At 39.4% G+C, this 23,652-nt stretch overlaps 1 protein-coding gene across 2 annotated transcripts in view; it reads right to left on the bottom strand.

Annotated features, from left to right (window-relative positions):
* plod2 (procollagen-lysine, 2-oxoglutarate 5-dioxygenase 2) overlaps window positions 1-23,167 on the bottom strand; it is a 47,226-nt gene extending 24,059 nt beyond the window's left edge. For both annotated transcript variants that reach the window (XM_084746862.1, XM_084746863.1), the window contains exons 1-4: window positions 22,705-23,167; window positions 5,435-5,526; window positions 3,457-3,593; window positions 239-402 (exon numbers count right to left, since the gene is read on the bottom strand). In XM_084746862.1, the coding sequence (XP_084602988.1) occupies window positions 239-402; window positions 3,457-3,593; window positions 5,435-5,526; window positions 22,705-22,807 (496 nt within the window). In that variant the 5' untranslated portion in view covers window positions 22,808-23,167. The remainder of the gene's footprint in view (window positions 1-238; window positions 403-3,456; window positions 3,594-5,434; window positions 5,527-22,704) is intronic.
* Between the last annotated feature and the right edge of the window lie 485 nt (window positions 23,168-23,652).

The raw sequence follows: 23,652 nt of genomic DNA, 5'->3' as shown, positions 1-23,652 counted from the left end.
CGGCTCACTGGAAAGACTGTTACAATAAACAGATCAGGATCTTAATTAGTGTCACTGGCAACAACTGTTTACTATTTCATATCAGTGTTGCTGCCTTAAAAAAGGTCTGTTGAGGAGTAGAGGGTCACTATTGCATTATCCAGTGTCAACTCAACGTCCTACCAGCCATGACAGAGAGGATTCAACAGGTCAAAACATTTCAGCATTATGATCATATTTTGAATTTTTGGGAACCCACCTCCAGAGTTGAGGTAGCGTTTGCCGCTGCGGACTGAGGGATACTTGTCAGCCAGCCGCTTATCCGGCCATATCAGTCCTTCTGCAGCAAAAAGCACTTTGTTATTGGCTTTCTGGAACTTCCTGAGAATCTCCTCTGGTCCCGCAGCAAAGATAAGATCGTAGCTAAAAGGGAGGAGTGAAGATAAAATACAGCAGATCAGTATCATCCTTTTTTCCCCCCCTCTGACAGTTTTCTTAAACAACTATGTTGTATCTTGCATCTGTCACAAAACCAAGGCTTCTATTTGCTTGACGGAGATAGAAATCTAAATGTAAACAATAGACATTCTTCACGAGTGGGCATTTGTACAGGCAAGCCTTTTTGGATTGTTCTGTAAGGTATTTCAAAAGAGTCCTGCTTTGTGAGACCTTGACACGTCACAAAAACACACAAACTGCAGTGATGCATACACGGCCAATGGAGCGCTGTGACAGATGGAGGAAAAAGTGTCGAACCCTTTACATGGGCCTTGTGGTGACTTGTTTAAAAGCATGCTATTATTCAAAGGGCAGATATTTTAGGATGTGGAAACTCTTAAAGTTCCTGGTGATTTTACTTTGAGGTGTGAAGTCATAAGTATTCACTGACTATAAAAAACCCTCTTCTGTACTGTTCACACTACTATAAAAATCAATCTATCCAAAAAAAAAAAAATCTGGATATACACCAGTTTATAAGGTGGTAGGAAAAGTGAAAGACACTCCCTCGTTTAGACAACCTGAACCACTTCAGTCAGTCGTGTAATGAGGGATGGGAAATCTAACGTAGGTGAGGAAGCGTCTACAGCACCCACATCTGTCTGCCACATGTTCATACGAGTGCCCTCTCTGTCCCTTGTTAAGTCATCAATCATACTTACTGCTGCAGTGTAAAATGACCTGCCGTCCATGAAAAAACATTGATGACAGTGTTTAAAAAGTTCATTACAGGAAAATAAATTTAAGACTAACCTGGCCTGGGAATGAACTTGTACATTCTCCTTGTGGGCGTGGCCTGTATTATCATTTAAGATATTTAATTAAGTGTTACTGTAGTGAGATGATGAATTGCTTTGCTTCTATAACAAAACTAGAAAGTGCAAACTGTAGTGTAACTGTGATATTTGGTTTTAAAGAGCACAACTCAGTGTTGAAATAATGTGTAAGATCTTTACTGGTTTTTAACTCTTGGTAGCCAGGAGTCATTTAATTAAATGTCTCATCTGCTCCAGGGTTGCCAGGTGAATTTGATAGTTTGGAAGGCACCAGGGTTTTGTTTAATGTGATTTTTACTAATTGGATTCAAAAAAAAAAAAAAACATTTGGAGGTGTACTCAAATCAGATCAGATTTCTACAGCTGCGTCTCAATCAATCTGTTCTGATAACTTGGAAATAATAGTGTGGACATTCTGTCTTTAAGATCTGACACAGTACGCTGGCCTCGGACTGACTCCGCCACAACCGTCTCCCTCGTCTGTCAGAGAAAGAGACGGTAGCTCCAGTGTGAACTGGACGCGGACAGACAAAACACTGGCAGCATGAGCGACACCGAGGTGACCAGCGGGTTGGAGACTGGAGGAAGCACGTGCACCATGATTTGACCTTTACCCCCACTGTTGTCAAAGCTTTGAAAAAAATCTAATAATTGCTGGCTTTAGCTCTCGTCCCACCCACCAAACAGGAGCAAACTTATCTGAAAGGGTTATGCACAAATGAACCTTCACCTTCTTTTTATTTTTATACTGAAATTATGAAGGAGTGGTGTCTGGAAACAAGGTAACCTCCCTAATTGGTTAAATCTCCCATTGTGGCCTAAAAGTCATTATTTTACATATGACAAATTTCTGGCAGTTCAAATGCACAGAGTGACTGATGTAAAGCCAAGTCACGTAAAACGCTCTGGCTGTGAACGGCAATTGTGGTTTCCATTTAAGGTGTATGGCTTTTGAATTGCGTGCAATAATTTTTTTTTCACTGTGGGAAACCAGCCCACTCTGAATAGCTTAACGACGGCGTGAATGAATTTTGGTGTCACTTACATTTAAGTAAGTGAGTGACACACAGGATGAAATGTAAAACTTTAATTGAATCAGAGGCAGAAACTGACAAAACAGCCAAGGTGGTCCAGTGGAATTATAGATTTTAAAACGCGTTTGAACGGCGCATAATCTTAAGTAAAATGCAGATTCAGTTCCTCACATTACAGTCATTTCCTCCAAAAGAAAAAAAAAACATTCCAATTACCTGTTTCAAGGGTGTGACAACTTTACACAGCAATTATAGCTCCCATTATTCATGTGACACGGTGCAGCAAGTATCATCATCTTCTGCTCTATTTGAGGAAATATGGCCTGCAAAGCTGTTATTATTCTAAACCACTCACATTATCTCGGGAAAACTTTCCATGGGGTTTGAAAACTCATAATTCAGCTACCTGCATGTGAAAATTACTCACCTCATATATTTGCCGATGCTCTGTAATAATGCCTTTACATGAATGAGCAGAGGGCGGTTTAGTGCTACATAAATGTGCTCACACATCTCTCACTGAGGAGGCATCGCTTTCAAAGCAATTATTACAGTCTGTGATTGTGAAAATTAGTTTAATTTCTAATTCATAGATCTACACAGCAATTAGAGGTGTTTTGCATCCCTTTCTTCTCATGGCAATGCTTTATATTTCAAATCAAAGCCGAATCAGAACAAAGCTCTGAAAATCTTTATGACAAGGAAACACATAAGCAAGCAAAGAAAAAATGAATAACAAATTGATCTTTTTTCTTTGTTATGCTTGTTGGCTGTAAGTATATGAAACCAGAGAGAGGAATTTCTCTTCTCTGCAGAATTTTAAGGCAGAGGTTTTCAAAATGAGAGGCAGGCCTCCACAAACAATAAGGGGAGACTCAATCTCTATAAAACAACAATATTTAACTATAATTGTTGAGTATTTAAGGGATAAAATAACTTAATCATGATCCCAGGGGGGCATCTTTTTCCAAGCTTTGTCTGTGGAGAGGCACATCGTCTCAGACCCTGCAGGGAATCACTGACCAAGATGCTCTCACTCAACAAAATACTGAATCTGAATTATTTAAAAAAGTCAGAGTACAAAGGGAAGGTAGTTGGTTTTAAGTTAGCATGTAAATGGTAAAATAATACTGTCATGTGGAGCTAAATAAAGCATAAAAATATCATACCTATCCACGGAAAGGACAACAAGATCCTCCTGGTCAGCCAGAGCCTCCATGGCCTCCTTCAGTAGTCTGACTTTTTGCCCTCCACCAATAGAACGACCCACGTCACCACCTTTCCAAGCTTCACCCATTCCTAACACCTGAGACAGAGCACATGAAGAGCGAGTTACAGAGCCTGACATGAACCGGCTTGATTTCACCACGAGGCAGCCCAGCAGCACTGTTCACAAGTTTTCACTCATTTTTATGTCACTCATTTTACGTAACGGTGTCTTTTGTGTATGTCTCAAAACCGGTTAGGAATTCTGCTAGTGGGAGGAATATTTTCACGTTTTCCTATAAGCAAGACATTTCCAAGGAGTAAAAAAAGAAAGCAGAGAAAGATGGGTCCATTAATATCAAGAAAACTACACTTGATTCAAGAAAATGGATTGAAGAAACTATCTTGGAAACAAGGGCAATTATTTTACCCTTTCGGGAGACTTTCCAAGCTGGAAGGGCACATTTTATAAACCTCTGTGTCAGTACAGCCAGAGTACATGATCACACAAAATTATTTGCAACAAGGTTGTGAAAGAAAAAAAGCACACAGCTGTATATGAAGATGTAAATATGAGTGTGAGCCTTGGAGTTTAAGGCCACCTCATACTGAACAGCACACAATGTTGCATCCTGAGTTTATAGTTATAGAAAAAAATCAATTCTCCAAAGTATTGTGATTCTTTTTTTTCATGATCCTAAAACAATTTTTGGATTCCTGATTTGCTTTTTCTTAATATAACTAACGCTTAGTCAGTTAGCTTGATGCTAAGAAATAATGGGAATTCCCACTGACATTTTAACAGAAATTAGCATCATGACTGTGGTAATATTAGCTTAACAAACAGATTCATATTGTTAACTCAACACTCCACACTGACCAGCTACAGCAAGCTCAAAGGGTCAAAACTCAAAGTCAAAATTCACAATGAGAAATACAGCTGCTATCTGGAAGAGAAACTGCAAGACAGAAGACAGCAGCATATAAATTCATATTTTCTATTTTATTTATTGTTCACTACTTGATGACCAGGAACGGCTTGATGTGACACTTCTCTTTAATATATATATATATATATATATATTTAATTTCATATTTCATTGTATTGAGAATTTCATTTAGCACATCCAGTCCAGTTCAGAGTTTTGATAGTTCAGTTTGCAGTAAGATCTTTGCAGTGATACGTGTCAGTTATTTTTAGTTATGCATCCATTTTTTTTAGTAAACTTCAATGCAGTAAACTTCCATCCTGGTATTGTGTCCATAATAATGTGGACTCGTTCAGGATCATAAACCTAGTCAGTTAGGTCCTAGTTATGTGTCGCCACATGAAGCAGCTGTGGAACTTTCTTAGCTGAGTAAGCTGACTTTTATTGTATTCGTGTGATAGTCCTGAGGTTCTGAGTCAAATTATCAGGTTCTTGTTATTCTTTGTTTACTGTGGTCTCATTGAGTTTGCTGTACATAGATGGTTGCATATGAAGCCTGAAAAATATAACGAAGCTAAGATAAATAGAAAATTGACAACATAATAGTCTCAAGTAAAGGCTCAAATGGCTAGAAAAGTAGCTTGCAAGTCTGTGTCTGCATGAGATGGAATACAAACTGGTGCAGCGGGCACAGAGGCAAAGGACCACGTAAATGCTTGCGGTGCACTAACTCTGAGCTCTGGACCCAAAAAAAAATCTTTATTTTTTTTTTTTACTGCCTGCTTCAACCACAGAGGGGAATTCTGGACCTACATTGAGGAGTGGCCCTTTAAGATGAATGTTTTTGCAGCTTGCTGCACTTCATTGTTTCCTTTAACAAGCCTAATCAATCAGCTGCATGTTTAAAACATTTGGCGGGGCTGTGTGTGTGTGTGTGTGTGTGTAGCATCATTAGCTGGGACAAGCTGCACATTTTTGGACCTAATTTCAAAATATGAGAAGACGATCTTACCTTCACAGTGTAGTTGAAATAACGTGCAGACTGCATAAAGCGGAGGAAGCCATCTGTTTCCTCTGTTGCAACAGTTAGGACAAGCAAATTTTCTAAAAAAGAAGAGATACATTTCCACAATTTTATTAAAGTCATCACATATTTTTCAGAATATCCACAGAAATATGTATATTATTTCATGCTTATATTCTTAGATTCCCACATCTGTGAACCAAGGTCCTTGTAAACCTCAGACCTATGTCAACAAGCTGCTAACTATTTGGTTTTGCTGTCTAAACCTCCATCTCAAATTAGCAACATCTACTGTACTTTTGACTTGATTCAAAAACAGAAGCATATTTTTCAAAATGGACTCAGTGATTTCTTTCTCCTTGGGATAAAAGAAATTCCACAAACCAGGACATTTCCAGTGGCTTTGGGTGCTGAAATCTGAGGTTCGAGGAAGGGTTAGACCAAATACAAATCAGCACCTTAGCCTCATGTGAAGCCAGAGAGAAGCAGACGAAACCCACTAAAGCAGTTTTCACGTGTTCTATTATGTTTTGTGAAACCATCCGAGGGTGGCCTTGATTAGAAAGGCTGCAATCTGTGATTGTGAGGCAAGGAAGGAAGTACCCTGATCTCTAGATCTGCTTCATTAAACTCTATTATGGCATGAAAAAGGGTCCCTCGTTCATTTCCAGTCTCCAAAAGATCATTTCAGAATGTGCAAAATGTTGGTCTGTGTTGGTACTGAGACAGGCCAACAAAAAGTTAATGACTCGTTAATATGGTTTCATAAGACCTCTTGAATACTAATCCTGCTTTTCATGTTTTCAAGAGCCAATCTGCCTTCTATTTAATATACAGCGCTACGTCCCACTAAGCCCTTGTAAATTATTTATTGGACATTGGCAAGTAGAATTGGACGTGTGCAAGAAAACATATGAAGTGCACTCTGCCCCTGAACACAGTTAAAGAACTAGCAATCTCTGGAGGTCAAAGATTACCAGATATCTGTTGTTTAATTGTTGTAGCAATTTTCTGTTACCCTGATTTTGATGAGGCCTATACCATAGTTTGTTGAACGCATTAAAATTCAAGCTTTTAAAAAGATGTGGTGATGTCAACCTCCCTTCAAACCGAGTGAGTGGTCATACAGTCCCACTGTGGTTGATATGGAAGGCGAAAGATGAGATAGTGATGTAACATATCCTGAAAAAGGCCTGTAGGGATGAACTGACCAATAATTTATACTGGAGGTGAACAGAGCAGAAAGAAGAGCTTTTTTTAAAAAAAATGCAATCTGGGAATCTAAACTTGTTTCCCACTTTGGTCAAAAGTACTGGAACACATATGGAAGTGTTTAGATTCGATTGGACTTGTATTGCCAAGATTATGTCTAATGGGAGACCAAAGAGAACAGCCTGATATATCAAGCCATAACTTTGCAGGGATTAATATAAGGGATGTCAAAGGTGGGCCAGAGTCAGATTCTGGAAAAGTACATTCCCTCCAGATTTAAAAAAAAACACACATTACCAAGAGTCAGTGATGAAGGCGAGAACTTTTAGAGGTCATGAGGCCACGTTTTTGCTCACAGCTTTGCTAGAACACTGTGATGATCTGGTTGTAATGGCCCTTTAAGTGCTGACGCGATTACATCACAACGCACAATGTTTACCGATAGAAAAGGCGTCCTTATTGCTACAATTGCTTAATGTTTATTTTGGTTGTTCTAAGTGTGAGCACTTACCATGGGCCTTTGGATATCTTAAAACTAATGGTAATAATAGTGTCTGTGTATATTTCAATAAAAACGTTAATTCCAAAAAAAGTAAATAAAAAATTATATATATGCATACAGAAGGCACCAGACAACCATTGTTGATGTTGAAAAGTTGGACATCGATTAAGATTCCTGACACATTCCTGTATTTATACTTTACTTCTACACTGAAGAAGTAAACTAAACAAACCCTGAGGACATTTAAAAGCCTAGATCCTACTCTGAAGTATTACTTGTCAGCTAAATCAAAATCACCTGCCTCCCACCCACTCATCCTGACTAAAGTACATTACAAGCAGTGTCCTTGCAGCTCTTTCCCCATCCATTTCCTGTCAGCGTGACTTAGCCATTCTCTCATCCCAGTCTAGCCTGTGGCCCTGTCGTCGCTCTAATAGCCATTCCAGTACTCGTCTGACACAGAGCTTCTGTTACAGGTTGGAAATAATTCCCCGTCCGCCTCTAACCTAACAGCATCAGATGAAATATAGCGAAGAACTGGGCAGACTCAGAACTACGCGAGTTTCAAAACACACAGGGAAGGGATGTCTGTAACGAGCCACAGGTGTGTTCCTGTTCTTGTTTTTGGCTTGAAGGTAGACGATGATCAAGTATAGTAAAAGGAGGGGATGGTGTGTCCCACATTTGGAAACACATTTTCCACGCGGCTCTGTAAAAGAAGTGATTTTAATGGTCACATGCTTCCTATAATCCTGCACCAGACTGTTATGGTGGCAAAGGTGAAGCCCAGGTCAGGCAATTAGGTATGTTAAATGTAATATATGCATAGATGAAGATGTGCAATTAATCAGACTAGACACTTTTTCCTCTATTTTTGCAGTGTGAGGGGAGTCTTGGGATTTATTTTTTTTTAAATATCGTTGATATTGTTTTAATATGAGGACAGTTACACACAGTCTTTCCTGGAAACCAGTCATCGTGTTGAATACACGAAAAGTGCCAGAAATAACTGGTGTGACAAATGAAAAAAAAAAAAAAAAGAAAGCTTGAGAGAAAAAAGTTCAAACCCAGCTAACTTTCTCATAGCTGGCCAATCGCTGCTTGAAGTGGGTGTTAATGTTGGATTGCTGGTTTCGGAAAGTTACGGAAACGGTTGTGCACAGGCGACCAGTCCAGCGTCAAAAGGTGTGGGCAGAGGGGTTATTCGACAAACAGTCAGATAGTCGAATAAGTATTTCCCGATGAGATTTCTTGCAAATGTTTAGAAACCTCCATGAACTTTCTGTATTCTGCTGAGGTTGCAGCGAGGACACATGTTTTGTATTTTGCCTTGCAGTTATCCCAATGAATTCACCACCAGTAGCCTTGTTTGTATGCGTGCAATGAAAGCCAGAGCCGAGATGCTCAATTCAGTTAGCCTGACTTACTTATTTTTCTTTTCCAAAACACCAAAACAGTCATACTCAACTTCAGGCCTGCCAGCCAGTTCTGGCTCCAGACAGGGTGCTGGGTGGCCCTTTGACCATTTTCTGTTTCACAATGAAAATAAATCAGTTCACAGTGTTTTTCCAAGGAAGGAGGCACAGTTATGTCAGGGATGAATTAAATAGTAACAGAGAAGGCTAATTTTTGTCTGATGGCCTTTCAGGATGTGCAAAGTTCAGTTAGTTTAGATGATGAGCTCTGTAGTGGAAGACAAGTATTTGCTGGTGAAGAGGAAAAGTTAAGCTGAGGATAGTTCTGATCCAATGAATGTATATTTCATGGTTGAAGCGAGTTGTTTATTTCTGCTACCTTCTCCCCAGACTCCAAGTTCAGGCAGGTTGCAGGGACACCGAACAGGAACACAACATTATATTTTGACAATGACAAGCCACGATAAAGAAATACTGTGTTTGTCTGTCAGTGTCAAGTTAAGCTCGCTATCCCGAAAACAAACACCGACTGCCTGCCAGCCCCATTAATTAATCATTTAACCATTACAAAGATCTAATCTTTCTAAAAGATTATTAAGGATTTCTTACAAACTCATAAACAGTCATTTGCTCATTCAGGAAACATTCGACACTAATTTAAAGTCTAATAAACGTGAACGGGCAAACAGACAGTTGTTCCGGAGAATGTGCTGGCCATAATACTGTTGGCAAAAAAGCTTGTAATTTCGTTTCTTTAACCTTAAACTCTGATGCCATATTATGGTTATTTTATGATTCAGTACAGTAAATATACCACTTATTTCTCCTTTAAATATGCTACTCATTTGGTCTTTAGTAAGAGCAATTTCCGATTTGTTTATAAATCATTTGAACATGACAGAACAGGTGCCTGTTCAATAACTCTTTTAAAAGTGACCTAAGCATGCACAGTAGTAGTTATTAGATGCAGTAAAATGTCTGACTTTTCTGTCAACCACTGTTAATTTAGTTAATAAGCTAATAAATTCGTTAATTTGAAAATAAATTAGTTATTGGCCTTTTAATGTTTCATTGTTTTATCTCTTAAATAACTTTATTATTAATTATTGGTTATTAACTGGCCCCTGGCTCTCTATCATTTTGTGAAAGTGCCTCCCCCCCAGGCAAAGCAAGTTCAGTATCCCTGCACTAAACTGCTGACAATAAAATTACTGACTTGGCTGTGAAGTTAGGTCGACAATTCCCACCAGGAAGAAATAGCCTGAGAGCTTCCACCAATTAACCCTCGGTGACTCTGGCCTGACCTTGTGGAACCACACACTTTCCCCTCGTCGTAAACATGCAGACCACATGAGTGCATCCCAACAAGCAAGCTCCCAGTTAAGTACAGCCTGGGGATGCAAACCACCTTTGATTTAAAAGACATTGAGACAGACACTTTAATTTCCTACATTAAAATTGTTGTTCAAACACATCGGCAGTGCTTTTATGGCCTTTCCATATACAATTGCTGGTGAAAAAAAAAAATCCCTTGGGATTCAAAGTGGCCTCATGTGAACTACAGTTTGAAACCTTGGCTGGATATACAATATTGTCTCCAGCACTGTTAAATTGTACATCTAACCATACTTTATATCATCACACAGCCAAAATGTGTTGTTTCCTTCTCCAAATGACCCTGTTCATTATAACTAAACGCAACCCCATTCTTAAATCAGTCCTTTTGCTCACCTAAAATTATGTTCTTTCAAATGCTATCTGAAAATTGCTTAAAAGAATTTACTGTGCAACATAATATAACAAAGGACACGAGTAGTAACTTCTAAAAATGTACGTCATCTGGGAAAGACTCCTGGGAACATTTCTGGCCTCTTCAACTGCTGCTAGCTACTGTTAGGCTAATAAAATGGCTATTAAGTGATGATATTTACATGCAGTAAGCCAACCTTTGAAACAAAAACCCACCGAAAAAAAGGAAGGAGAGGAAGAGGAAGCATATACAAAAAGAAAGTTGTGTGAAAAATGGAGGTTTGGAGATAAAGGAGTTGTTTGAAGCTGGCTATTGCATGATGCTGACGCTGTGGTGATGAGTTGGTCTGTGTGCCGCCAGTGTGCCAAGAGGCAATTTATTAATCTGGCCAGTAAAAATATGCTTGGCCATTGTATTTTCCCATCTACCAGTCCCCTTGGCTGAGTCAAAATGTTAATTTTGGACAGTCAGTCACTCTGCTTTAGCCAAAATGTCTCGTATGAGTATTATCTTTGCCCACAGTTTAGACATAGTTTCAGAAGTCTCAAGACCAATCTGGGTATTTGTCCTTTTCATGCAGCTTTTGGACTGTATATTATTTTCTGTCTGGCTTCTCACATATTGTGTCATTGTTCAAATTAGTCCCTAAGGAGGGAAAACCTGTTGTTTACAGACAGCAAAAGTACAACTCTACCTACTTATCGAACTCCAAAATTAAATCCCTGGCCAATTGTCCTCTCTTTTTGTGTGTTTTTATGAAATCACACCATAATCACACTAATAATGAAGCATAACTGAGAGACAGATGGCAACACTCAAAAGGAGAGGATTTCAGACAGCCAAGATTTGGGGGGATGAGTGTCTAGTCAGAGTAAACAGAGCACACTCTCATGTCAGTTCTGTAAGAACAGCCCACAGGAGCGAGGAATGCAGCTCAAACAGTGCTGCTGTGACTCTTCTCCAAGAAAGGCACGGACGCCAAGTGGTCTTTTCCCTCTCACTCCTTCTCCATACCACATGGGGTTCAGCCGTCTAGGTAAACTTTCACACTTCAATGAGCAAAAGTTCTGACTCACTGGCTTGGGCTCGGCTTAAGTAAGCATTTCTTGCAGAACGGAAAGAGGTATCATGGGAATGTGCCCCGGCCTTGAACATGAGGATAACAGGATCTTTCCTCTTTGACGGGAACACACAATGAACACAAACCCCTGTTCTTTCTATTTCGGTCATCAAAGTAAATAAACTGTTTGACCTCACTAGATTTATCTGTAAAGTGTCAGACAGAGGAAAGGGCAAGTAGTTCAGTTAATGGCCACATTCCTTTGAGCCTGCCTTTAATCTCCAGGTGAAGCAGGACACTATAAGATGAACTTGAACTCCAGTACGTCTGAGTGTTCCTTCCCTGCATCTGAAGTAATGAAAGTAGACATTAATATATCGTGGTACATGGATAATGGCAAGAAATTGTTTAAATGTGCTGAGTGTAAAAGACTCCCAGACATTTACTTTTCCTGGATGGACCTTGGCCTTTGAGCTGTGCCAAGGTTTCAGCAGTATTGTGCGCTGCCAGACTGTACAGCTGAAACTCTTCCCTGTATTACCCAAGATAGTACCCACCTTTTCATCCTGGCAACAACTTTCTCTAAAAGAGACTGTGGTGGCAACATTTCAAGCTTAGTTTTATAAGAAGACCTTTAGGATTTAACAGTATTCTATTGGTATGTATTGCACGGTTGGAAAAAGACTTTTTTACCATGTTTTCAAGGTCTAAACAAGATCAAAATAGTTTTGCCATCTAAAATGGAGACAGGTCCCAAGTAAATAAAAGGTAATACCTAAGCTGAGAGAAATGAAAAGGCAAATAAATCGGTTCCAGATTTTTGCACCACAGCAAAGAGAAATCAGATGCCGTGTGTGTAAGAAAAGACACACCCACAATCCATAGTTTAGGCACTGAGAAGGCTAAGTCAGAGCAGAAACAGAGCTTATCTCTGTCCACAGCGACCTGCATAACATTCCTCTGCGTCATTTAGATCCAGTTTTGCAAAATATGAAAAGGGCAAGCGTCATGTTCTTGTGTGTGGTAAAGGTTACTGTAATTCTGGTGCTTCTTATACTTCAGTTTATGAATCAAAATCGTACAAAACATGGATTAATGATGGATTAAAAAATAAAAACATTTAACTGGTGCTGATATTGGGATATTAGGTCAAAGCTGGAACTAGGAAAGTGTTAATCTGACCATCAGCACAAACATGTGCATTTGCTGATCTCTGGATTTAAATCAACATTTTGATTTCTTTAGTAAGTAGCAGTATAATAAGCGGGATAATGTAGAGCGAGCGGGTCACTATAGAGAACCCTGTCAGGGTTTATTTCTCTACAGTGACCCGCTCGCTCTACATCATCCCTTACATAGTGAACTTCTCAGAAGTTGGATTAGACATTCAGCAGTTGCAGAGTAACTTCATGATTCATTTGGAGTTGTGTTTCTGGCCACCTGGCAAATAAAAGTCCAAAATACTCTGTAAACTCGGTTTTTGGTTTATACCAACACCTGAGGGCAATATCTGGCTCTTTGGCTGCTAAATGCTCCACTATGTTCCCAGCTAGTTGCTAACTGTGTCTGTCTGCCATTTGGTTAGTGGAGTAGCATATTTTTAGTGCTTTTCCACTGAAATCAGCTGCCTGCTGCAGCTGAAATCAACTCTAGGGAGAGTAATTTTTTGGACCGGACAGATAAACAATGAGCTGAAATTTTCTATGAATCTCTGTAAAGCTGAGAGGAGCTGCAAATTCAGATGATACTTCCTAATAGATTCATTACTACAAGCAACGCCTTTCACACTGTTGCATTGTTTTCACATTTTCATCTGACTTATTCTCATTATAAAAATATATATCATAGCCACTTAAAGGTTTAAAGGCCAGGTTATGCTAGAAAAGAAGTAGTTCATGTTGTGTTATCCAACCATGTTGGAAATTAAATGTGTTTATACCTGTTCATAATGGCCACACTAGAAGGCCGGGTAAAGGGAGAGACACTGTCATTTGAATATGGAGACAATGACGCACATTTTCAGAGAGTCTGTCCTGGAAGGTGTTCATAGTGTTGCACTCAGTTGTACCTGGAAGGTGTTCATAGTGTTGCACTCAGTTGTACCTGGAAAGTGTTCATAGTGTTGCACTCAGTTGTACACAGGAAAAGTGACAGAAATAGCGGTGTAATGAAGGAGGGAAAAGAGCTAAAGAAAGAAGTGGTGTTGTTGTCACTAAGGATGTTCCTAGTGACTTATTTTCCTCTGGACTAAATGGAAATTTAAATTTGGACTAGTCAACTAGTCTTAAAATAAGAAACCACTCAAGGCCAGTAACTGTTGGTTTACAGAGTGTGGCTAACTTTAGCAGTGCTAGCACAACCTGCTCTCTTTGCAGGTTAACGTCCACATGTCTGTGCTGAATGTGATTATGCATTGCTCCTGTTGAGTGATCATACAAAGCTTTGATACAACCGTATTTATTTTCTAAATGGTTTTATGAGCTGTCATCTTTACCTTCCACTTCACAGGTTTACATCTCCAATGGCTGCATTTTACGTTAATATTAATAATTACTTTAACCGAATGATAGATCAGGATCAAAATCTGAAGTATGGTTGAACACATCTGTGGACTGTGTATGGAACTGAATGCATCTAACAAGGACAGTCTTTTTAGATCAATATGTTGTCATTCTTTGACTGTGAAGTCATCATACACATAACTCTGCCATCCATTCATTTCATAGAGGCATGCTATCCAACCTACAGTCACTTTAAAGATTTTCCATCTTTAGAATGCATTAGAATTTTAATGTAACTACAAGTAGGTTTGGCACAGAAGCAGCACTTTGATGTCTAAAAGCCTGGAGCCCGCAGGCATGCTGACATTCCTTTTCACCTAAAAAATACCACTACCTATGGGTGTATTTCATGTGTTTGTAATTACCAGTAGTCACCATATCTGAAGAATGGCAACCCAAGGGACTAGAAAAAACTGTGTGTTGTTTAGCCGTCCACAACTAAAATAAAGCTAATTTTCAAGCGACGTTTCAGAGCCACCATAATTGATAAAACACACCAGATCCATAATACACGAGCCCTGTAGAGCATCCGCAGAAAAAAAAGGCTGTGTTTCCAATTACACATGTCAAACCACAGGCACTTCAGCCCTAGGATGTGGCATGATGTCACCATCATTGTGCCAGGAAACAATTTAGTAGTCTCGTCACACGTCATTTTAAATCAGGAATAGCTTATTTATTTTACCCAATAAAAACAATTAGAATGTGGGAAAAAAAACAACTTGTTTTAATCTGGTTTGTGTCATGCATTGCTCTTGTCAACAGTGATGATTACAGTTAGAACAGTCATTTCCTCAGCTGGCCACAGTCCAGTGTCACTGTAGAGCTTTAAATCCCTCATTATTAACAGGAACACACACCTAGTTTCACCTAGTTCACACTTAGAAGTTAAGAATTTAAGTTTAAACAGTGCAATTTAATAAATCTGATAATTTATTTTTATGCTGAAATTACTGCAATTGGAAAGCAGAACAGTTTTATGATATGAGCTATTACATTTTGATAATATTTTTACAGCAAAGAGATTGCAGTCCAGGGATTTTAATCACATCTTAGCCACATGTTGAAAATACTTAAAGATAAATAGTAAGCTGCTCCCTCTGTGTATGTTTTGGCGTCTGCATGTTCTTAGCTAGCAGATTTGTTTTAAAAGGCTTCAGTGATTAGTAAATCGAAAATGAAATCACCGGCTTATAAAACAACAGAACAAAGGCTGTGGTTTGAAAATCTGCAATTGAAATACCTAAACAATCACCTAAAGCAATATTCCAGAAGGTTTCCATAAAAGCAAATGTCTTTGTTTTCTCTCCAGTGTGAGTGTATTAAAGCTGTGATTCAACCAAGGGAAAGTTTCCCAGTAAAACGCTGCAGTCTGCAAGGCATCTCCATACATTTGTGCTGGCTTGGCCTGACTCGGTTTGACTCGGCACGTCAGACCAGCACAGCAGGGATTTGTGTGTCTTTATGACGTGCTTGTCTTGAGTCGAGTGGCTGTAAGAACTTGGATGAGCATTGTTCCTATAAATCCTTAACAATAGAAGTCCACTGTTATTTACTTTTTAAAAGCTTTTATTTTGAAGTGGTAAAAACCAATAAAAGTTGGGTTTTCATCAGCAGAAACATAACACAGTTCCCATACAGCTGGTGGAAAATATGAAACAGTAAACAGATTCTTGAAAGAGAGTTGGGATCAGTTTCTGGTTCTATTGGTCAGATATAATGTAGAAACACTAACCAACTGAACCAGCATTTATTTTAATGAGATGTTCTGGTTAGTGACAAAAGGAGGTTCTCAGCATGGTTAAGCCCATCTTAACATACAGTGCAGGAGCTAACTCTGCAGTCATGTCAGCAAAATGCAGCTTAACTCAAAAAATATAACAACCACCTCACTCATAAGGTTAAAACTATAATCCAGCACAAAAATGACAATTACAAACAACATAAACAACCATCTTCTGAACTGATGCATCATAAACAAAACATAACATTCGCCTAACAGTAAACTTATTGATTAATTGTGGGTTTGGTTGTGTTTGTGAGCAGCTTCTGCACATGTAGCAGAATACTCATCATAGTTCAGCAGCCAGTGGTGCAGAGCTAAGTTGCTAACTAGCTTGTAAAAAATACATGCGCTGGGAAGTTAATTAACAATGAGCCCATCATTTCCTTTTTTCAATAAACTCTGATAAACTTGTCCTCCTTTGTTCTGTTAGTGAACTAGCTAGCCAGCTATAGTTTGTCAGTACAGTCAGTAACTTAGCAGAAAAGTTAAGTATGAATCCTTGTTTTGATCCCATTGGTCCTGTTAAAGTTTTTGCATTATGCTGATAATACAAACGCAACACTCACACCTCTGGCGAGTCAGTGGACAGAACCCATTATTTTTTCAACCAGGCTTTTATTGTGTAACATTTACAGGAATGTGTTTTGGCAAACACTGACTTGCCACGCTAATTCATGGGCTGCATGTTGCTCTCGGGAACAACAGAGTCATGTGTGGCGCCATAGTGGTAAAATTCTGGACTTGTATCTGGCTTATTATCAAACTGGGTTGAAAATGTTTGCATCAGCTCAACCCTTCCTGAAAGTATAAACAGTGACAGAAGAGGAAAAACTAAAGCGAGTCTTGTATAACGTTTTTTTGAGGGGCAGAAGTGGGGTTTGTCACAGGTTGGCCGCAGTTACAAGACCTTAACGCAACCTGCTCGGTGGTAGTTCAGGTGCACTTTGGCCCAAATCTGAACATCTCAGGTGTGACTTGGCACCACTCTGCACAGCTCAAAGCTTTTAAACTGGTAATTGAAAAATGCAAATCCACACGTGGCATGGTTTGACTCGGCGCTGACAAGTGCGGACTGATTTTTTTATCGTGGTGGTCAAACTTTCCTGTAGACATTTCTCTCCTTTTAAAAACTCACTCACATCACTATGTTACAATAAATATTCCAGCTTTAGTATCTTTGGTATCTTGACAATTACTAATGACTACATTTTTTTTAAATATCTATGAATTTGAACGATGCCTGGAAACTGCAAGAGCACACCCTGTCAGCTGTATCAAAACTAGATCCAGCCAACATAGTTTTTGGCAAAGATCAACAGCTACTCAGTTATCAGACAGGAAAACAAATGAGTTGCTAGGTAGAGGAAAGGGATATTTGTACTGTAGCCATAGTCCTGACAACATGACTGAAACGTCATCTCTGTTCACTACTAATTAAGAGGAAGAGACTTTACATCAGTCAGCTTGAGATCCTGCTGTTTTTATCTTTTTGATAGTTGGCAGAAAAACACCTCAGACAGTGCTGAGAGAGAGAGAGAGAGAGAGAGAGAGAGAGAGAGAGAGAGAGAGAGAGAGAGAGAGAGAGATGGAGTGAAAAAGCAGACAACACAACGCATATTTGGCTGAAACGGAGGCACAGAACCAACCTTGTGGTGATATAGTGACAATGTTCTAAGACATGATTGCAGGCTTGGCCTGCCAACAGGGTTTGTTAGTTTGTTAGACTGGAATTACAGGCAATAGAGCGCTATTATACAGTATACAAGGCATGGACAACTTTAGGTGGAGTTTCCTTTTCTTCTCTATAAAATGCTGCCTGCTGACACGTCAGAGATGTCTGGGAAAGGTCTAATCTAAAGACGCCTATTCCAAGGGCCAGTGGAGCAGCCCAGATCACACTGAGTAACACTGAGGAATGGCATTTAGCTGTGTCTCCCAAACATAGTCACACAAACACACTCACACATGCACACACACATTAAGAAATACGGCCCAGTAACTGTCAGTAATAAAAAACTTCCAAGTAAATCATCTCAACATCTCTCTGCAAAATATTGTTGATATAAAACAGATTTTTCAGACAGCGACATCTTCATGTTCAAACTTCATAGATTATCAAGCAGTCAGGATCTAGGGCCTCTTTAATAGTCCCAAACAGATGCATGCACGGACAGCTGCGGACCCCACAGATGCCTATTAGTTCTTTTATACAACTTTCTGGACTCCGCTTGGATGAAGTGCTCCACACACACACACACACACACACACACACACACACACACAATAGATCTGCATCTGTAGTGGAAAAGTTGTGTCCACACAATTACCACAAATGGTCGGGTATTGTGGGTGGATGAGCACACAGTTCATACTCACACACCCTCTGATGACAAAGTTTTTATTACACGGACCCCAACGGGCCCTCAGTCACTCATGGATAATACCATAATACCAGCTTAAAGGGGCAGTTCACCCCAAAATCAAAAACTATTTTTTTATTTGGTTTGCAGTGCTATCAATCTGTCTGTACTTTTTAGGAGTGAGTTGCTGAGTTTTGGAGATATCATCCGTAGAGATTTCTGCCTTCTGTCTCATATAATGGAACTAGATAGCACTTCTGTGGTGCTCAAAGGACCAAAAATTACAGCAATGTCTCTTTCAGAAATCAGGGCTCAGTTACTCAAGATAATCCACAGATCTTGTTGTGAGCAGTTTCTTTCTGCAGCAGGATCTAGAGGAACTACTTTCTGTCTACAAGGAAGAAAGCAGTTCTTACATCAAGCTGCTCACAACAATGTGGATTATCTTGAGCAACGAGGTCATGACTTTTGGAAAGAGACGCTGGTTTTGTAATTTTCAGATGTATTTTTTTGGTTCTTTGAGCACCACAAGCCGAGTGCCATTTAGTCCCAATATGTTGAAGAGAAGACAGAAATCTCTACAGCTGATATCTCCAAACCTCTGCACCTCACACCAAAATATCGAGGTCGATAAATAGCACTTTACAGCATTGATTTTGGGGTGAATTGTCCGTTTAAGACTCAAATGATCAAATCAAATTCATTTAAGAAGTTATTTCAGTGAGCATTTATGTGTTGAAGCAAACTATTTCATCTTAGACTGGCAGATCTACATGTAAAATCCAGTTTATACTCCGTCAGAAGGGCTGTTCACACAGTCTGTCTGAATGAAGTGAAAGGCTCCTTTCAGACGTCTGGACAGTGGGGGTCTGCACCGCCCAAGTTTTGTAACTTTCCAAAACTGGCATACCAACAGCCACGTCCGCTTTTCAGAGCGACTGTCTAGGTGCGCATACGAGGGAAACGGGCAGAGGTCTGCATTCCTACTTCTTCCACTGTCCCCTTCACTGCTAAATAACACCATTTATGTCTATACTACAATACAGCTATGAATTAAAGGGACAGTTCAAGCCAAATTCAAATACTACTTTTTACATGAAACTGCTAACAACGAAGGCTGTGGTTTATCATGAGTAAACATTTTTTGGCACATTAAGCACCACAGACCAAGTGTCATTTACTTCCATCTTCTTCCATCACCAACTTATGTTCAAGAAAAGACAGACTATGCCTCTCAATCTACGCCCAAGATCTCTAAAACAAGGCAATGCACACCAAAACAATCTAGATGGATGAATAGCATTACAGGCCAGAGAGGGGAAAATATGTATTTTTGATTTTGGGGTGAACTGTGCCTTTAAATCTTAATACACTCCCTACATCTCTACATACACAGCTGAAGTTCAACAAAAATCAGGAAATATGAATATCTATATGCAACCTGCACATTGTTTTCCATAGTCCTTTTGTTAGTTCCTTACTAACCACTATTTCTGCTGTGTAATGCCTCGTCACTATGACGACCAGCATCTTGCCCCACCTAAAAGGAAAGTCACTAAAGCAGTACATGCAACTTATTCTTCCTGCTGAGGTGGACGACACGTCAGCTGACTTTGTTCTATAGGAGAACATGTAGGCCTTTAGTTGCTTTACTTTTCACCACAATAGCCTGCATCCTTCTTTCTTCGGGACGGAGAGAACTTGGGGGGAAAAACTTGACTCATCAAGTTCCATGGTGTTAAAACGTCATTTAATAGGTGTAATTAACAAGTGTTTCTGACGTTACAATCCAGGCAGGCTTCAAAATGGCTGATAAGTGGTAGGATAGAGTGTTTCATTACTACAATACAAAGAAACAAATGGTTCCCATCTGGATTGAAATGACAGAAACAAAAGAACTTTAGCACATCATGTGTTATTACCTAATGCAATGTGTTTTTGGTCTCGAGTTTGTCTATCTGGTGAATGGGATTCATAAAAATGTTAGATACTGTAACACTGCAAACGATTCATGTAGTTATACTGTATGAACTATTAATGGAGTCCGTAGAATTACTCGCCAGGGGCTTGTTCGGGGCATAAAAGTGTCTTTATTAGGTTAAGAATGATTTCACATAAAGAAATAGCGAAAGCTGGTTTAGATCACACTTTATTTTGCACACGGAGGAATTTATTTGCAGACACGTCTGTGCAAATTGCACAGTACAAATGAAAATATTCTGATATAATCATATGTTAATGTAATTAATTACATCCAGTAGGAAAAACTTTCATTTAACCGTGCTGAGTTACAACAAACTCCATTCATGAGAGATTTATTTAGTGTGTTTTTGCATCCCAACAAGCTGCTGCTGTGCTATAATCCCTCCAGGTGCACTGATAAGGCTTTCATAAGCAAACATTGTAAAGTTAATGTGACTACTGTGTAAAAGACGCCCTAAGTCAGTCCAGACCAGAGGACAAAACAAGCTTGTGGAGACTGAAGGCAGCTGTTGTGCCCTGATTGTGGACAGCCTCCTCCTCCATTAGAAAGGTAGATTTTCCGACTTATCTTTAAGCACACAGTACTTATGACACCAATGCTGATATAAAAACCCATATGTATCCATTTACGTTGTTGTTTGCAGGTTTTTACAAGATACCCTGTAACTGTAAAAGGAGCTGTCTGTTTAAATGAAATGAGGCAGTTTGGAGCAATTTAACCACAGCAACATACTAAAAGGGGAAGGGCTTTCAAACAAGTCAATAAACGATTACACATCTGGGGTGCTTTGGGGAGAATATACATGTACAGGGTATAGGTTGTCTCAGCAGCTGAGCACTCAAGCAGGTTGCGCTTGGCTGTCCTCCATAAACATTTAATTTTAACAGGTTTATAACAGCTTCACCGTTTCCAAAGCAGAGACTACACTGCTTCTGCACATTTTTTTTTTTGTTTTGCTCTGATGGTCATGCCATTTTAGACTACTGAGTTTTGATTTGTAACAACCGATGCTTGGTTTGGTTTTCTGCCCTGACAACTGTCATTTACATTTTCAAATTCTTCTACAGAGCTTCTGTAGTCTTTATGGTATCAAGTGTGATAAAATGGCCAGTAAGTTCTGTTGGGTCTTGTTGTTGTGTTGTTTTTTTTGTCCTCTGAAACCCACCAGATGCCCCAGTTAGGCCAGGATGGAGAGAAAAAATACTGTGAGAATCGTAGATTGTTCCTTTCGATTCGATTCTTGAATTTGAATGCGCACTTCAATCGATTTTTTATGTAATACAATCATTTTGACACCCCTATTCATTTTAGTTTTAACTCTAAAACAATGCATGCTGGGAAGTTATGTAATGAGAGGGATGAGAACTCTGTACAGTGCATACATTCAACTCATCAGTTCAAGTCACAAGACTTCTATACAGCTGTAAAGATGAATCTATTAATCAATTATTGATCAGTTATTAAATTAGTCAACAAATATTTTGCTAATCAATTAATCTGTGTGTGTGATGAAAAAAGGCCAAATTGTCTGATTTTAGCTTATTAAATGTGAATATTTTCTGGTTTCTTTACTCCACTCTGAAAGTAAACTGGAAATCTTTGAGTTGTGGACCAAGCAAGACATTTGAGGACGTCATCTCGGACTCTGGGGAACTCTGTTCAATATTTTTCACCATATTATGCACCACATAACTAACTGATTAATGGAGAAAATGATCAGCTGATTGAATAATAATAAAAAATAATCATTAAATGATTCGTAAAATTGATCCCAACATGAAGAGTACACAGATGTACGACGTACATCCATGTGCTCGACTATTTTTCAACTGATTGTGACAGGATTAATTCATCGATTAATAGAGAAATTGATTATCAGATTAATCAACGATGAAAATAATCGTTAGATGCAGCCCTAAACTTCAAGTTAGAGGAACTCATGTCTATAAGTTCTTAAGTATTCTGAAAATGAATACAAGAAATTTTAAATTTAATTAAAACTTGAATAAGTACAGTTCCTGTAAGATTTTCTTTAATTTGCATGTTTGCTCTTAAATAAAATGAATTTCTCACTCATTCTAATCTATGCTAAATCATGTCTAACAGCTGTATGACTGCCCTGTTTTCGTCCCATTCAAGTCTGAATGCAAAGCGAAGGAAAACTACTGGAAGCGTTTTAGACGCGCCTCCACTTGGTTAGTTATTTCTTGCACTGGCATTTTACAGCCTGGCATGTGCGTATAAAAGCCGGGCTGCACGCAGCTGAACAACATGAAATTAAAAGAGGATTGTGAGAAACCGCAGACAGTTCTTTTGTGTCGGGCACTAGCCTATCATTTCATTTAACGCTCCAACATATGTAATGCGAGACACAGCCAGATTCCCTGGCATGCAACCTGCGCCTCCTGTACAGTAAGCTGGCATCATGTGGCCACTAAATGGCATCTTAAACAACAGATATTTGCCTCCTTGCACACTTGACATGACAGCTCTGAAATGCAGCCAAAAGATGTGCGACTGAAAGCTGTTGAATATGATGGAGCTCCGGACATCATTGGTACAACAGACTGTGTTTAAGTTCGGGAGAACAATGGGAGAAGAAGAAAAAAGTTTGTGCGCGTTTCTTACCTTTAGGAATAGGCGCAAGACCTTGAGGTGTTTCAGTAGGGTAGACACAGTTTGCAAACTTAAGCCAGCATGAAAACACAAAATAAAACTTGAGGTACTCCATTGCTGTGAAGTAGTGCGTCCTCCCGGTGACCGACTGGACTGTTACTGTACCTCCCAGCCAGAAGCAGTGGTCGGGATCAGTCCTGGAGGGTCGTAATGTACCCCTGCAATCTCGCGATAATAAAATAATACAGAAGAGGGGGGAAAAAAACAGATTTTCTGGACGAGCAGCTCCTCAGACTGCTCTTTTGCTCCAGGCTATGGCAGTTTAAGTAGTGCAATGCTGGGGAATTAGAGAGCAACAGGCGTGGTTCCTTAATTGCAACTGCGGCCACTTAAGTTCCCGGTGAAGTTATGAAGAGGAAGAAAAAGTCGAGGGTGAAGGATAACGGTGTGAACCCCCCCTGACACAGAGACGTCCCTGCGCGAAAGTGTGACTAAACACAGCCGTATTTGAACCCCCACCACCCCCTGACTGTAAAATATCCCTCCCCCCGGTCCCCTCCCCCCTGAGCGCCCAGCGCCTGTCTGACCAGCGCTGCTCACAACAGGCTCTTCATTCACTCACATCACACTGACGAGGAAAATGACAAAATCACATCTAAAAGTGCTTTGCAGTGACTTTTTATCCATTATTTGCCTTTTTCAGATCATAGACTGTCCACCACTTGTCTTTTTTTTTAGCAGCTACTGTGCAGTATATTTAGTTTTATAGCATAAAAATGCCTTTATATACACTGTAAATGCAAACATTGTCTTTACTTAAATTAAATAATGCCATTGACTTAATTTTTAGTATTTTACTTTCTTACACTGAGTTTCCAGTATTTTCTGCCCTCATAGTTTTTCATTATATAATATTTACTTGCTTGATAAGTTGGTGTGCTAATGCACGAATTAACACAG

Source organism: Lutjanus erythropterus, chromosome 21, assembly GCF_056507025.1.
Source record: "Lutjanus erythropterus isolate fLutEry1 chromosome 21, fLutEry1.hap2, whole genome shotgun sequence".
Classification (NCBI taxonomy): domain Eukaryota; kingdom Metazoa; phylum Chordata; class Actinopteri; order Lutjaniformes; family Lutjanidae; genus Lutjanus; species Lutjanus erythropterus.
The sequence above is the reverse complement of the archived record's forward strand: the minus strand, read 5'-3'. Positions and strand labels throughout refer to the sequence as shown.